General features: G+C 44.3%; 2 protein-coding genes across 2 annotated transcripts in view; both read left to right on the top strand.

The window, feature by feature from the left end:
• Window positions 1-15,226, top strand: part of LOC142497974 (uncharacterized) — a 364,739-nt gene that overhangs the window by 88,169 nt on the left and 261,344 nt on the right. The gene's annotated exons all lie outside the window — the stretch shown is intronic.
• LOC142496617 (uncharacterized) lies at window positions 3,238-5,400 on the top strand. The gene has a single exon (XM_075603281.1). The coding sequence runs from the start codon at window positions 3,343-3,345 to the stop codon at window positions 5,260-5,262; it is 1,920 nt and encodes a 639-aa protein (XP_075459396.1). The 5' UTR covers window positions 3,238-3,342; the 3' UTR covers window positions 5,263-5,400.

The raw sequence follows: 15,226 nt of genomic DNA, 5'->3' as shown, positions 1-15,226 counted from the left end.
CATATTCAGTCAGTGCTTCCCTTTGAAAGGTGTAATTCTCCTTTAATAGGGATTCCCTATCCCAGCCGGGATATCTTTACCCTGTGCCAGGTCCCTGGACACAGTCTCCTTACAGCTACTAAAACATAACCAGAACTAGCAGAACTCAGACTAGGACTTTCCAGCAACCCTCAGCAACTAACTTTTAGACACAGTGCTGTGCCTTATGTAACCTCTGGGGCTGACACAACTCTGACATCACCAACCAGGGAGTCAGAGTCTGTGACCACTCCCATCCTTACACAGGGCACATCACCAGGGTGTGAGGGCAAACCTCCATAATTACTGCTGGCATGCCCACAACTTACCAGGCCTTGCTGCCAGCAGGAGAGATGACTGTAGGCATTTTACATGACCGCTACATATATATATATATATATCCAGGTCCCCTCTGGGCTTTATTATTCCCCCTCCCTGTAGTTACCTCTGCTGCGGTTGGGAGAGTTGCGGCCGGTTGCGGGGGCTGGTGTGTGTGCGTACGACTTCAGGAACTCCAGGCGGGTGGCAGTGGAAGTAGAGTATGGCGAACGGCTCGCCGGAGGCTTCGGAGGCTCCCTCCGTAGGGCGCCACTCCTGTTTTCATTATTTTTTTATTAATCTATATATACTTTTTTGAAAATGTATGTTGGCTGTGTTTATTGGCAATCTGATTGGTCCGTCGGTCTGTCACTCAGCCTCTGGCCAAGCAGTCCCTCCGGCCCCCCACGGCTCTCATTGGCCGGCGTGCTCTAACAGTCTGACCCACTCTACACACAAACACCACCCACACACCGCGTGCTCCTCTCCAAGACTGCCTACCACACGATGTGCACCAGCCGCCGCCATCTCCCGCCCAGGTAAGTTACTAAACCGCCCAGCTCACACCCCTGCCGCCGGGCCGCCGCCTCAAACCCCTGCGCCTCCCCTCCCAGCTCACACCCCTGCCGCCGGGGCCTCCAATCCCAGCTCACACAGCTTCTGCCGCCGGGGCCTCAAACCCCTGCGCCTCCAATCCCAGCTCACACCCCTGCCGCCGCCGGAGCGTCAAACCCCTGCGCCTCCAATCCCAGCTCACGCCGGAGCCTAAAACCCCTGCGCCTCCAATCCCAGCTCACACCCCTGCCGCCGCCGGAGCCTCAAACCCCTGCGCCTCCAATCCCGGCTCACGCTGGAGCCTCAAACCCCTGCGTCTCCAATCCCAGCTCACACCCCTGCCGCTGCCGGAGCCTCAAACCCCTGCGCCTCCGGCCTCCCCTCACATCCCTGTGCCTCCCGCCGCCTCAAACCCCCGGTCGGAACCAAGCGGGGGAGCGGCCACACCAATTGCAGACACACTGCCTCCCGCCTCAGGCTGCGGCCCCACTAGCGCTGAGCTCGCTGAGCGGGCGGCGCTTGGAGCGGTTACATGCATATATATATATGTATATATATGCATGTTTCCGCTCACGCGATGCGCGGGCACACACGCTCAGCGCTTTTGTAAATAAACTTTTTATACTTTCCCGCTTGTCCAATAGCCCTCAGTTGCGCCCCCCCTCCCCGCAAGTTGCAGGACACCCGGCGCTCATGCTCTAAGCATCAGCGCGCTCAGCACTAGCGGGGCCGCAGCCTCAGATCCGCGGGGAGTGGGCGCCACGTGCACGCGCTTAAGTCTGCTGAACATCCCCAGCAGACGGAAGGTTCGGGGGGTGGGGAGCGGACGGACGATCAGCCGAGACAGCGGGGGAACGACCGGACGGGGGAGCAAGCGGCCGCCGGATACATTGTCACTTACCTCCCTTCTCTCCCACCCTTCACCCCCCCTTCACCTACCCTCCCACTCTTTCACCTCCCACCTCCCCTCCCTCCCCCTTCACCTCCCTTCCCTCCCCCTTCACCTCCCCCTTCACCTCCCCTCCCTCCCCCTTCGCCTCCCCTCCCCCTTCGCCTCCCCTCCCCCTTCACCTCCCTCCCCCTTCACCTCCCCTCCCTCCCCCTTCACCTCCCTTCCCTCCCCCTTCACCTCCCCTCCCTCCCCCTTCACCTCCCCTCGCCCCCTTCACCTCTCCTCCCCCCTCTTCACCTCCCCTCCCTCCCTTCACCTCCCCTCCCTCCACCTCCCCTCCCTCCCTTCACCTCCTCTCCCTTTCACCTCACCTCCCCCCCTTCACCTCAACTTCCCCCTTCACCTCCCCTCCCTCCCCCCTTCACCTCCCCTACCTCCCCTCCCTCCCCCTTCACCTCCCCTCCCTCCCCTTCATCTCACCACATCCCCCTAACTCCCTTCCCACCCCCTCCCTTCACCTCCCCCTCCTTTCCCCCCCTTCACCTCCCTTCACCTCCCCCCCTTCCTTCACCTCCCCCCCCTCCCTTCACCTCACCCCCCCTCCCTTCACTTCCCCTTCCCCACTCCCCCCCCCGCGCCACACACACTCGACACACACCCGCTGCCTCTGACCCACCCCACATACTCGACACACACCCGCTGCCTCCCACCCCTACGCACCGACATCACTGACCAGCTGCCGCCTGCACTCACCACACACCCGCCGCCTCACACCCTAGCAGGACCCCCACCCACAGCCAGCTCTCACTACTCACGCGCCACCCGTACTGAACAACCACCCGCCGCCTCACACGCTAGCGGGACACACACCTCACATTTTTACATCACTTATGTCGCCAAAATATACATTGTACTGTGGTGTGTTTACAATAAACCATTTTTAAAGAACATCATATTACATTTTCTTCCATCTATCTTTTCAACATTATTATCCAACCTTTCCACCAAATAGTCACCTATTATTCCCTGATTTATAAATAATTCTACCTATTACGAATTTACATCCCGGGCAATGCCGGGTATATCGGCTAGTTACCAATAAAAGGTTTTATTGTATCTAACTCATTACACAACACTGTGAGTGCATTAGAAATGGATTCTTTCCCTCCTTTTTTTGATGTAACAGAATTTGACAAGATTTCTGCCACTTTAATTGGTGTTTTCCAGCAAGTGAGATTTATTTTTAAATATTTTGAGTCACTTTAAATGTATGATCCACTACATCTGCTCTCCCGGCCCTAATGCTGCACATGTTGTGCTAAACCCTTTCTTTGTACAATGTACATCTACAGTTTACTTTCATCCTGAACTGTTTGTGATATTCCAACTTACCTCTCCTGCATGGCCTTCTGTAAGACAGTTTGTGTAACTGTGACTTTTTTGTCTCTTGTCTAGTTCTGATAGCACCAATAATCCATCCATGCCAAGACTGCAAGGTTGCTTTTAGCAGCCAGGATTACCTCCTCAAACATCTGAAGTTCAAACACCCAAATGAGAATATGGAAAAGATGAGGACAGAACAATCTATCAACATTCCAATGAATATGACAGAAAAGGCAACTTTCAACCAGTCAAGGCAATTAATAAACAATGTAACTGCTTCTTATTCAAAAGAAGGTATATTAGAAGGTGCCACCGGAAAAGATCTTGGAGAAAGTGGGAAGAATCTGACTTCGTTATCAGACCAGAACCTACAGAAGAGGACACACACAGGGGAGAGACCGCATGAATGTGGGAAGGGATTTAGTCGGTTATCCCACCTGGACACACACATGAGGACACACACAGGGGAGAGACCGCATGTATGTGGGGAATGTGGGAAGGGATTTAATCAGTTATCCAGCCTGAACACACACAAGAGGACACACACAGGGGAGAGACCGCATGTATGTGGGGAATGTGGGAAGGGATTTAGTCGGTTATCCCACCTGAACATACACATGATGACACACACAGGGGAGAGACCGCATGTATGTGGGGAATGTGGGAAGGGATTTAGTGTGTTATCCTGCCTGGACACACACAAGAGAACACACACAGGGGAGAGACCGTATGTATGTGGGGAATGTGGGAAGGGATTTAGTCAGTTATCCAGCCTGGACACACACAAGAGGACACACACAGGGGAGAGACCGCATGTGTGTGGGGAATGTGGAAAAGGATTTAGTCGGTTATCCAGCCTGAACACACACAAGAGGACACACACAGGGGAGAGACCGCATGTATGTGGGGAATGTGGGAAGGGGTTTAGTGTGTTATCCGACCTGGACACACACAAGAGGACTCACACAGGGGAGAGACCGCATGTATGTGGGGAATGTGGAAAGGGATTTAGTCGGTTATCCAGCCTGGACATACACAAGAGGACACACACAGGGGAGAGACCGCATGTATGTGGAGAATGTGGGAAGGGATTTAATCAGTTATCCAGCCTGAACACACACAAGAGGACACACACAGGGGAGAAACCGCATGTATGTGGGGAATGTGGGAAGGGATTTAATCAGTTATCCAGCCTGAACACACACATGATGACACACACAGGGGAGAGACCGCATGTATGTGGGGAATGTGGGAACGGATTTAGTCGGTTATCCCACCTGAACATACACATGATGACACACACAGGGCAGAGACCGCATGTATGTGGGGAATGTGGGAAGGGATTTAGTCGGTTATCCCACTTGAACATACACATGATGACACACACAGGGCAGAGACCGCATGTATGTGGGGAATGTGGGAAGGGATTTAGTGTCTTATCCAGCCTGGAAACACACAAGAGAACACACACAGGGGAGAGACCGTATGTATGTGGGGAATGTGGGAAGGGATTTAGTCGGTTATCCCACCTGAACATACACATGATGACACACACAGGGGAGAGACCGCATGTATGTGGGGAATGTGGGAAGGGATTTAGTGTGTTATCCTGCCTGGTCAGACACAAGAGAACACACACAGGGGAGAGACCGTATGTATGTGGGGAATGTGGGAAGGGATTTAGTCAGTTATCCAACCTGGACACACACAAGAGGACACACACAGGGGAGAGACCGCATGTGTGTGGGGAATGTGGAAAAGGATTTAGTCGGTTATCCTACCTGAACATACACATGATGACACACACAGGGGAGAGACCGCATGTATGTGGGGAATGTGGGAAGGGGTTTAGTGTGTTATCCGACCTGGACACACACAAGAGGACTCACACAGGGGAGAGACCGCATGTATGTGGGGAATGTGGAAAGGGATTTAGTCGGTTATCCAGCCTGAACACACACAAGAGGACACACACAGGGGAGAGACCGCATGTATGTGGGGAATGTGGGAAGGGATTTAGTCGGTTATCCAGCTTGAACACACACAAGAGGACTCACACAGGGGAGAGACCTATCTCTAAAGCCAGGCCTGTTTAGGGATAACCAGCAACTAAGACGCTCACATATAAGGGCACACGTGTGTCTGTGTTACGCTGACTCACAATGCAACGTGACTTTACTTTATGGTGCACAAAACAAGCGTTTTTAAAAGGATAGAAAAGTTATAACTTTTTAAATGCAGGTTATTTATATAATTCTCATTGTAGAAAAATGTTATTGTTTTATATTTCCATGCTGTTGGTTATAATAAAATTTGCATTCCCCATTATGCTGAAGCGGTCTGTAGTTTCACTTAGCTTCGAATCTGAATAGTTTCGCCGTGACCAATGTGCTGCCGGTGTTTGGCCGCAGACCAACCCCCCGCTACCGGCCGTTTTTTTTTTTTTTTTGTAACTTGTATTTTTATTAAAGCTTTCGACAATTATATGAGAAGGGAGGGTGGGGGATACAAAAAGAAAAAGGGAGGTTGAAAAAGCCATGATTTGCATATTTAACCTTTCCCCCCCCCCCCCCTAAGGGAGAGCTAGCAGTTACATAGTGTTGCTGGTGCTATTAGCTCACCTCTGATAGTACAGAAGGACTGAGGGCTCCACGTTGTAGTGGGGAGTAGCATAGGACAGGCTTTTAGATGTTCTCAGGTGCAGCGCCTCCATCCTCCAGGGCCCTATCAGAGAAAGGAGTAGCCCCTGCAGGAACTTATCTTCAGTAACAGAGACCAGACAGACAACAGTTCACTTATATATTGATGCAGGCCAGTCCTGTTAATCCCTTCTCATGCAGGAGAAGTACTTCACAGTATAACACATATTCCCTCGCAACCTGCTGCATCTGTGTCCCTGACTAGACACCCATGGACTTGAGGTCCATGAGCTAAACCTATGAAACAAAGAAAAACCCGGGCGCTCCCTGATTAAGTTCTTAATAACAGGGGCAATGTGACAATGAACTTTACAACCTTATAAACAAAGGTCCCCTCTGGTTCGTCTTCTTGTCCTATGGCTCAGACCCCAATAGGATCCTTATCTAGGATCCTTATTTGTACAGGGATATAGAGAGAAAAAAGGGGGAGCACAGTTTGAAGAATTTGGGGTATCTAGAGTATCTAAATAGATATTTGTGGGTGTGCTTGAAAGATATATTAAATCACTTACACGGCCTTGTGTAAATGCTCTCACAGCAAGGTTTACTTGTCTTAGTGTTCTCTTGGTCGGTTGCCTTCTTCTTTTCAGGACTTGGTTTTCTTTCTGGATATCTTCAATAGTCCTCGGCTTACAATGTGGATGTCTCCCTCGGAGTGAACAGATTGAAAAACAGTGGTTTAGAGGGGAATACAGACAGTACTGATCAAGTCCAATATTTTAACTCTAAATGCATATATATATATATATAAAGGCAGTAATTACTGCCAGCACTCACACGGGCTAGTGTGAGTACAGTCCTAGGGGAAGGTGTCTTTTTATCCAAATCTGGTCTTTACACGTAGTGATCTATAGGTGTAATAAGGGTCTGGTATGTAATGATATATATAAATCAAATAATACTCACACGGCCTTGTGTGAGTAAATACACATCAAGGTATCTTTATCTTGAAAGTCTCCTTTTCTTCTTTTCAGGTTTTTGATCTTCTTCCTGGTTTTCTTCGGTGGTCTTCAACTTTCAGTGTGGTAATCCCCCTCGGTGTGAATAAATTGGAAAACAATTGTTAGTGGGGAAACATCAACATAATTCTGTGGTAACCCACTAGAAAAGCCCAAGCAGATACGTAAAAGCAGCAAAATGCTGCAGGCACCCACACGGGCAAGTGTGAGTGCAATCCTAGGGGAAGGTTTCTTTTTTCTGTTGGTGTCTTTAAATCTGGTGCCCTGTAAGGGTAATAGTGATCTGATATGTATAGATCTATAGAAATAAAAATGATACTCACACGGCCTTGTGTGAGTAAATGCACATCAGGGTGTCTTTAACTTCTTTGTGATACTGATAGTGTTAATCTCCAAGTGGGCCAGTGTAGGTAGATGACCCCTCCTTGGTGTAGATGTGAAATTGAACACTGTCACGATTTTCGTGGACTACAACAAAATTTATTAAAAAAAGCTCTGAAAACAAAACATATATAAAAACAATAGGAAAGATGCATAAAAAGAAAAAGCCAGCCGTCTAAAGGAAATTGCTCGTGGGTCTCGTGGAGCGCAGCTAACTTGCTCCGCGTCCGGATATAGTGCTGCCTCCTCTCAGATCCACTCCTTGACAGTGGCTGTGCTGGGTCAAAATTGCTTAGTGGTGAGAGCAACGCGTTTCGACTTTTGGTCTTCCTCAGGCTCCGTAGTTTGGGGTTAAGGTTCGTGGCAGATATTTATATTGATGTCAGCCAATCCCCATTCTACTTTAGGCAATGTCCTCTGTTGTTCAATTAGAACTAATGAGTGCTGTATGATGCACTCCGTTTTCTACTTAGGTATGTCATAGTAGATAAATAATTAAATAAATTGACGCATTCACTGGTTAGAAACTCGAACGTTCATACATATGAATGGAATCATAGTTAAGAATAAAGTTAATACATAACATAGAAAGTAATTAGTGACGTGCTCTACATAAAGTGTGAAATGATATGTGATATACCAAATAAATCTGTGTACTCTGTGAAGATGCCTGCGTGATTAATAAATGCTGATTATTCCATCTGTGACTGGGATAAAATTCCATGAGTGATTAATGTGCATGTAATTATTTCTAAAGTGTTTTTTGTGAATGGTTAAGTAAATGAATGTTTTTATACATTATGATTAATAAATATATATATATACGGCAGTGGGCTTGGGTGTCTGTGGTCCTTATTATACTTATTATAAAGTGTTAAGTGAGGTTTTAGTGAAAGAATATGTGCTTATTAGCACACTAATTTTTAATGAACGTTCAAGATAAAAAGGATAAAATTCAAAATGTGTTTTCACATAAAATAGATGGGAATAATCCATATTCATATTGTAGCCTTGTAGTGCCATAGAGAGTTCACATTTTAAACAAATGTCTTAAAATGATATCTTATATAAGTATAAATATATTTCAATATACACTTTCATATTTTAATAAATTCGTGCTAAACTATTACTTGAAACATCAAATATTCTATTGCACTCAATAGTGCAGTTTTTGATACTCTATATATTCAGAATATATTGTATCATAAGATTCTAAAGAATGTAATCTTGAACTTATTTATACCTCGTATGGTGGAGGGTGATATCATATACCCTGTTTATGCAAACATTGTCAGCCTATTCTTTAAAAACATTTCTAGTACAGTATTCAATCTTAGACAAATATATTAAAAACGTATCCAATACACAATTTATATTTTAAAAATGTGGTCTGATATACTTTTATACAATGTAATCGTGTTGTAAACTAGAGCACCCAATATAGTGTTAAAATGACTATAGTAGTCTTTTAGACTGATATATATAACCTTAAGCATATATTATATCATGTCATTTCACAATGTGGTTGTGTACATACTTAGAGCATACAGCTTTATCGTACAGTTTCAACTTGTATATTAAAATTGAAGTATTTTTGTTTGATATCGTTGGTGAGTGATATCTGTAAAGGAGATCAGAAATGATAATAGTGAATTCACATGTGTGGTATTGTGATGTAAATAAATGGTGGGTAGGGGGTGGTGGGAGGGTAAGGGGAAGCGGGGGGGGGGGGGGGAGAGGGGGGAACTTTGAGAAAGATCTAGGGAAAGAGAATAAAGGGTAATGCTGAATGGGGAGAGACGGGGGATACTGGACTTAAATAAACGACCCCAGGTCTATATCTATATTCAGACCTTTTGGGGTCAAGGTTTTAAGTTTATATATCCAGTATGTTTCTCTTTGACAGAGTTTCCTTAGTCTATCTCCGCCTCTCCAATGGGGGTCTACCCTTTCTATTCCCTTGAATGTTAGGCTTTCTTGGTTTCCCTCATGATGTAAACTGAAGTGTCTGGAGACGCTGTGTGTTAACACCTGTTTACGAATGTTGCCCATGTGTTCCAAGATGCGCACCCTCAGGGGCCTGGAGGTGCGTCCAACATATTGGAGACCACATGGGCAGGCTAGAAGGTAAACAACGTAATCCGTTCGGCAACTAATTGCTTGTTTAATTTTGAATTCTTCTTTTGTTATATGTGAATTAAAAGCTGCCTTGTCACCTTTCTTTACCTGTTTGCAGGCCTTACAACTAATGCAATTAAAAAAAAACATCGGTGGGGGTAACCAATTTTGACTGTTTTCTTTTATTTCTTTCCGGAAGGTGCTTGGCGCTAATTGTGCTTTGATGCAAGGGGCCTTTCTGAAGATTACTTTTGGGATTGGCGGGATGTGCCCCTTTAAAATTGGGTCCATTTGGACGACGTGCCAGTGTTTTTGTACTATTTTTTTAACTTTAGCAGCATCCGAGCTGTAGGTCGTAATGAATGCTGTAGAAAAGGGGGTATCAGTTCGTTTGATTGTTGGTTTTAGCAGAGTTTCCCTTGGGATCAAGTTGATTTGATCCACTGCTTTATTTAACAACTGTTGTTCATAGCCTCTTTCCAGAAAACTATCTTGTAGTGTGTTTGACTGTTCTTTGAAAACCTCTATGTCAGAGCAATTCCTCTTAATCCTCCTAAATTGACCATTGGGGATATTGCTAAGCCATCTTGGGTGATGGCAACTTGATGTTAGTAGGAAATTGTTTGCGTCTGTTTTTTTAAAATATGTTTTAGTTTTAATTTCACTATTTTCTACATAAATGGTGAGGTCTAAAAAGTTGATAGTATTAAAACTGTATTCTGAGGTAAATTCCAAATTCACTGTGTTGTCGTTTATATATATAATGAACTCTTTCAGGTCCTCTTCGCTCCCTTTCCATATGAACAGGACGTCGTCTATGTAGCGATGCCATGAGACCAAGTTTGCACTGAAAGGGTGGGTTGACCAAATTTTCTTTTCTTCCCAATCTGCCATGAAAATGTTCGCAAAACTGGGTGCAAACTTGGTCCCCATCGCAGTGCCACATAGGTGGAGAAATATTTCATCATTGAACCAGAATACGTTGTGCTTCAAGATAAAATTAATACTGTCTAGTATAAAGGTTCGTTGTTCATCCCTGATGGTAGTATCTTTTGAGATTATATTATCAATTGCCCTGATGCCATCTGAGTGGTGGATGCACGTGTACAAAGATTTAACGTCACACGTGGCAAGCATAAAACCATTCTGCCATTCTATCTCCCCCAAAAATGTTCAGAACTTGCATTGTATCTTTAAGGTATGATCTACCCTTAATGGCATACTTCTGGAGGAAGACATCCAGGTATTCGGATAGATTCTGTGTAAGGGAGCCGATACCCGATATAATCGGTCTTCCTGGGGGTGCCTCTAAACATTTGTGTATCTTTGGTAAAAAATAAAAAATGGGTAAGATAGGTTTATCTCTATGAATATATCCCCATTCTTTCTTGGTCAATATACCAATTGTTTTCCCCCTGTTGAGTATTTCATCTAGTTCCCGTTTATGGTTTGGGGTTGGGTCTCTGTTTAATTTTTGATATGTTTTATCGTCCCCTAAGATTCGTCCTGCTTCATGTAAATAATAATCGGTGTCCATCACTACCACTCCTCCACCTTTATCGGCTGGTTTGATAGTGATGGATCTATCCTCCGTTAGCGTTTTGAGCGCCTCTTTTTCCTCCTTGCTGAGGATGTCCCTATGATGTTTCTTTTGTTCTGTTAGTTCCTCTAGATACTTTGAAATCAGTTGATGAAAAACTTCTAAAAAATGTCCCTTGCTGTTGCTTGGGTTAAAATTGGATTTCTCTCTCAAATCTGAGTGTACGAAATTAGTCTAAGTTTTAAGGGTAGGGAAAGGGGAAAGGGAAAGGGGAATGGAGGCTCCCGCATCAGCTAGTGAAAATGGTAATGTGAATGAGGTAACTCACAGACTGGTGCAATAGAGAATATATATGGTTAACAACATAGACGAACAGGAAAGATCCTCCTTGAATGCACTCAGAAAGGTAAGTCAACGTGATATGGTTGATAATTTTAAAAAAACCTTTTAATCACACATATAGTAAAACATCTTGTATAGAGGGAAATGGCAGAAAGTAATCCACGACCAGTCCCTATTGACAAACCAAGAAACAATCTTCCCAAATAAATACACGGGAGATAATGAGGTATGACACTACACCGCCGATATGTGGGCTAGAGAGCTGCCAGTAGTAATCACAGTGTAACTTCAGACTAGAAAATCTGTTCTATAAAGCAGATAATCTATTGTCAAAAAATCAGCACACCTAAATAGATGGTATGCTGATGCTGGATCTGAAGAGGTGTGTTAATAGGCAGTTAGTAGGTCAGAAATAAATACCTACATGGATTCACATAGACCACAAAGTATATAGGTGTATGTCTGCTCCTGAACGGGGTGAAATCAACATATAATGTGGAAGATAATACACACAACATAAAAAATATCTAAAACCACATACATAGCTAGTTGCTGCGTGGCTTGATGGTGTTTGACTTTGCATAGGGCAGGCACAAAATGTGCTCAACTAATGCCCTGAGGCACGGTTCTGAGACCGTATCCAGTTATAGCCTCAGAAAAGTGACGGTCATAAAATGCAAAGGTCACTAAATAACACTAAGTGGAATTTGCCAATGCTTTGCTAGTAATATAAAGCAAATACAGAAGGACTGAACCATAGTACATATAGCATAGTGTAATGTCACCAGATATATATTATTATACCCTAATTGTGTCGGCGGCATTGAGCCCCTGATAGTAGAATGATCAAGAGGTAGCCTGTCAGGGAGTGTACTATAATGCTTACAACTCCGCGGTGTAAATAACCGCTCTCAATAGCAACTGACTGGCTAACCATAATATCTACTTAGCTTGGGGGAGAAAGGCTGTGGTCCGTTCCTGCGTCTCTCATTCCAACAGTGTGTAGATTGAGGGCAGGGTGCCGGGACAGGGAATTACAGCCTGCATGTTCAGCTGCTGCAACCGCGCCGGTCTCGTCCCACTGCTGGGAGGCGTCCACTCAGCGTTATGACGTCACCACGTACCGCTGACCTCTGACCTGACGTACGTTTCGCGCATTAGTCTCTGTGTTTTCTGTTGGAGGTGTGATTTCGCATGCCCCTACTACTTCCCTACTCTGGGCATCTTTATTGAGAAAGAATCTTTTCATAGTTAATTGTCTAAGAAATTTATTGGCGTCTAAAAATGTGGTAAAACCGCTTGCTTTAGTAGTGGGCGCAAAATTCAGGCCTCTAGCTATTACACTTAGTTGATTTTTAGTGAGTATTTTTTTTACTTATATTAAAAACTCCCTTTACTTCATTAGTTTCTTTTTGTTTCCTCCTTCTGCCTCTTTTTCCTCTCTTTCTCTTTTCCCTAGTTGTCTCTCCTCTGTGTTCATGTCTATCAGAGGATCGTACCTGTTCTTTGTTGCCGTGGGGTGTGGAGGGCTTTGTTCTAAAAAAGCTACACCAGCGTTTTGTTTTGTTCTTTCCCATACCGGGCTTCTGATTGGGGATCTACTGGCGTATCTCCTGCTCTCTCTTTCTCTATCTTTAGGTCTTGATCTTTCTCGCCTATCTCTGTATTCCTCTCTTTCATTTCTCCTCTCTGGTGGGTCTCTTCTATCTTCTCTTTCTCGTCTATATTCTCTCTCATGATGATTTCTCCATTCCCAGTCCCTATGCCTTTCTTGACTGCGGTTATCCCTTCTATGATGATAACTCCTATCTCCATATTCGAATCTTCTATCTCCCCCTCTTGGGTGGTAGGACCTCCTGGGTGATAGGGTCTATGGTGATAAGTTGCCCTGTCTTGCTCTTTCTTTTCTCTATCCCCTTTACTAGTTTCTTCTTTGTCTTTTTTGGTTTGAGGGGGGGGGGAGTGGTGGTGGCGGAATAGGGATTGTTGGTGTATGCATGTCTTTATTTACTTTCTTTTTATAGGCATCTCTAGAATGTGTCCTATATCTCCCTGGTGTGTGGGTACTTTCATCTCTAGATCTTTCGTAATTCTTATACCCACTTTTGTCCCATTTTTTATTTAGGCCCTCTTCGTAATCTGCCTTATCTCTCTGAAATTTTATGTTTTTATTAATTTCTAGGTTTTTCTCCAAGGCATCAATTTCGTCCGACAGTTTTTTATTTCTGTCAAGGAACGTTTGATGTCCCATAAGGGGTTCCAGTTTAACTTTTATGGCATTTACTTCTTCGTCTATCTTCTCTAAGGATTGTTTGTAATGTTCTATAAGGAGTTTCATCAGGTCTCTTCCACACGTGTCAAGTATATTTTCCCAAGCGACCGTATATTCTGTTTCCTCGAGATCGAATGATGGTTTTTTACTTGTTCTAAGGCCCCTTGGGATCCTATTTACCCTTAGATACTCCTCCAGATATTCTTTATCTAGAATCTTTCTAGTCTCCTTTTTAAGCAATTTATTTAATAGATCAAACTCCTCGTTTATAATATATTTTTCTTCCTTTACTTCTGTGTTTTTCATCCTACTCTCCATGTCTTTTCCTCTTAGGAGTCTTTTTTCAAATACGCTGATAATCGTATCAGAGGCCTCCATTTCCATGTTCAATGTTTACACAGGGGATGTGGTGGAGTATTTAGGATGTGTATATAAGTGAATATGTGTAGGCTGCGTTATAGGCAGGTCTAATATAAGTGAATATGTGTAGGCTGCGTTATAGGCAGGTCTAACACATATAAATAGATGGGTGTGGCCTCAGGTGATATGGATAAAGTGAGACTATGAAACAAAGAAAAACCCGGACGCTCCCTGATTAAGTTCTTAAGAACAGGGACAATGTGACAATGAACTTTACAACCTTATAAACAAAGGTCCCCTCTGGTTCGTCTTCTTGTCCTATGGCTCAGACCCCAATAGGATCCTTATCCAGGATCCTTATTTGTACAGGGATATAGAGAGAAAAAAGGGGGAGCACAGGTTGAAGAATTTGGGGTATCTAGAGTATCTAAATAGATATTTGTGGGTGTGCTTGAAAGATATATTAAATCACTTACACGGCCTTGTGTAAATGCTCTCACAGCAAGGTTTACTTGTCTTAGTGTTCTCTTGGTCGGTTGCCTTCTTCTTTTCAGGACTTGGTTTTCTTTCTGGATATCTTCAATAGTCCTCGGCTTACAATGTGGATGTCTCCCTCGGAGTGAACAGATTGAAAAACAGTGGTTTAGAGGGGAATACAGACAGTACTGATCAAGTCCAATATTTTAACTCTAAATGCATATATATATAAAGGCAGTAATTACTGCCAGCACTCACACGGGCTAGTGTGAGTACAGTCCTAGGGGAAGGTGTCTTTTTATCCAAATCTGGTCTTTACACGTAGTGATCTATAGGTGTAATAAGGGTCTGGTATGTAATGATATATATAAATCAAATAATACTCACACGGCCTTGTGTGAGTAAATACACATCAAGGTATCTTTATCTTGAAAGTCTCCTTTTCTTCTTTTCAGGTTTTTGATCTTCTTCCTGGTTTTCTTCGGTGGTCTTCAACTTTCAGTGTGGTAATCCCCCTCGGTGTGAATAAATTGGAAAACAATTGTTAGTGGGGAAACATCAACATAATTCTGTGGTAACCCACTAGAAAAGCCCAAGCAGATACGTAAAAGCAGCAAAATGCTGCAGGCACTCACACAGGCAAGTGTGAGTGCAATCCTAGGGGAAGGTATCTTTTTTCTGTTGGTGTCTTTAAATCTGGTGCCCTGTAAGGGTAATAGTGATCTGATATGTATAGATCTATAAAAATAAAAATAGAAATAAAAATGATACTCACACGGCCTTGTGTGAGTAAATGCACATCAGGGTGTCTTTAACTTCTTTGTGATACTGATAGTGTTAATCTCCAAGTGGGCCAGTGTAGGTAGATGACCCCTCCTTGGTGTAGATGTGAAATTGAACACTGTCACGATT

This window comes from Ascaphus truei, chromosome 6 (genome assembly GCF_040206685.1).
Source record: "Ascaphus truei isolate aAscTru1 chromosome 6, aAscTru1.hap1, whole genome shotgun sequence".
In the NCBI taxonomy this organism is placed as follows: Eukaryota; Metazoa; Chordata; class Amphibia; order Anura; family Ascaphidae; genus Ascaphus; species Ascaphus truei.
The sequence above is the reverse complement of the archived record's forward strand: the minus strand, read 5'-3'. Positions and strand labels throughout refer to the sequence as shown.

What these genes read in the sequence shown, in the direction of transcription:
- LOC142496617 (XM_075603281.1), top strand. Translation starts at nt 3,343, where the DNA reads ATGGAAAAGATGAGGACAGAACAATCTATCAACATTCCAATGAATATG.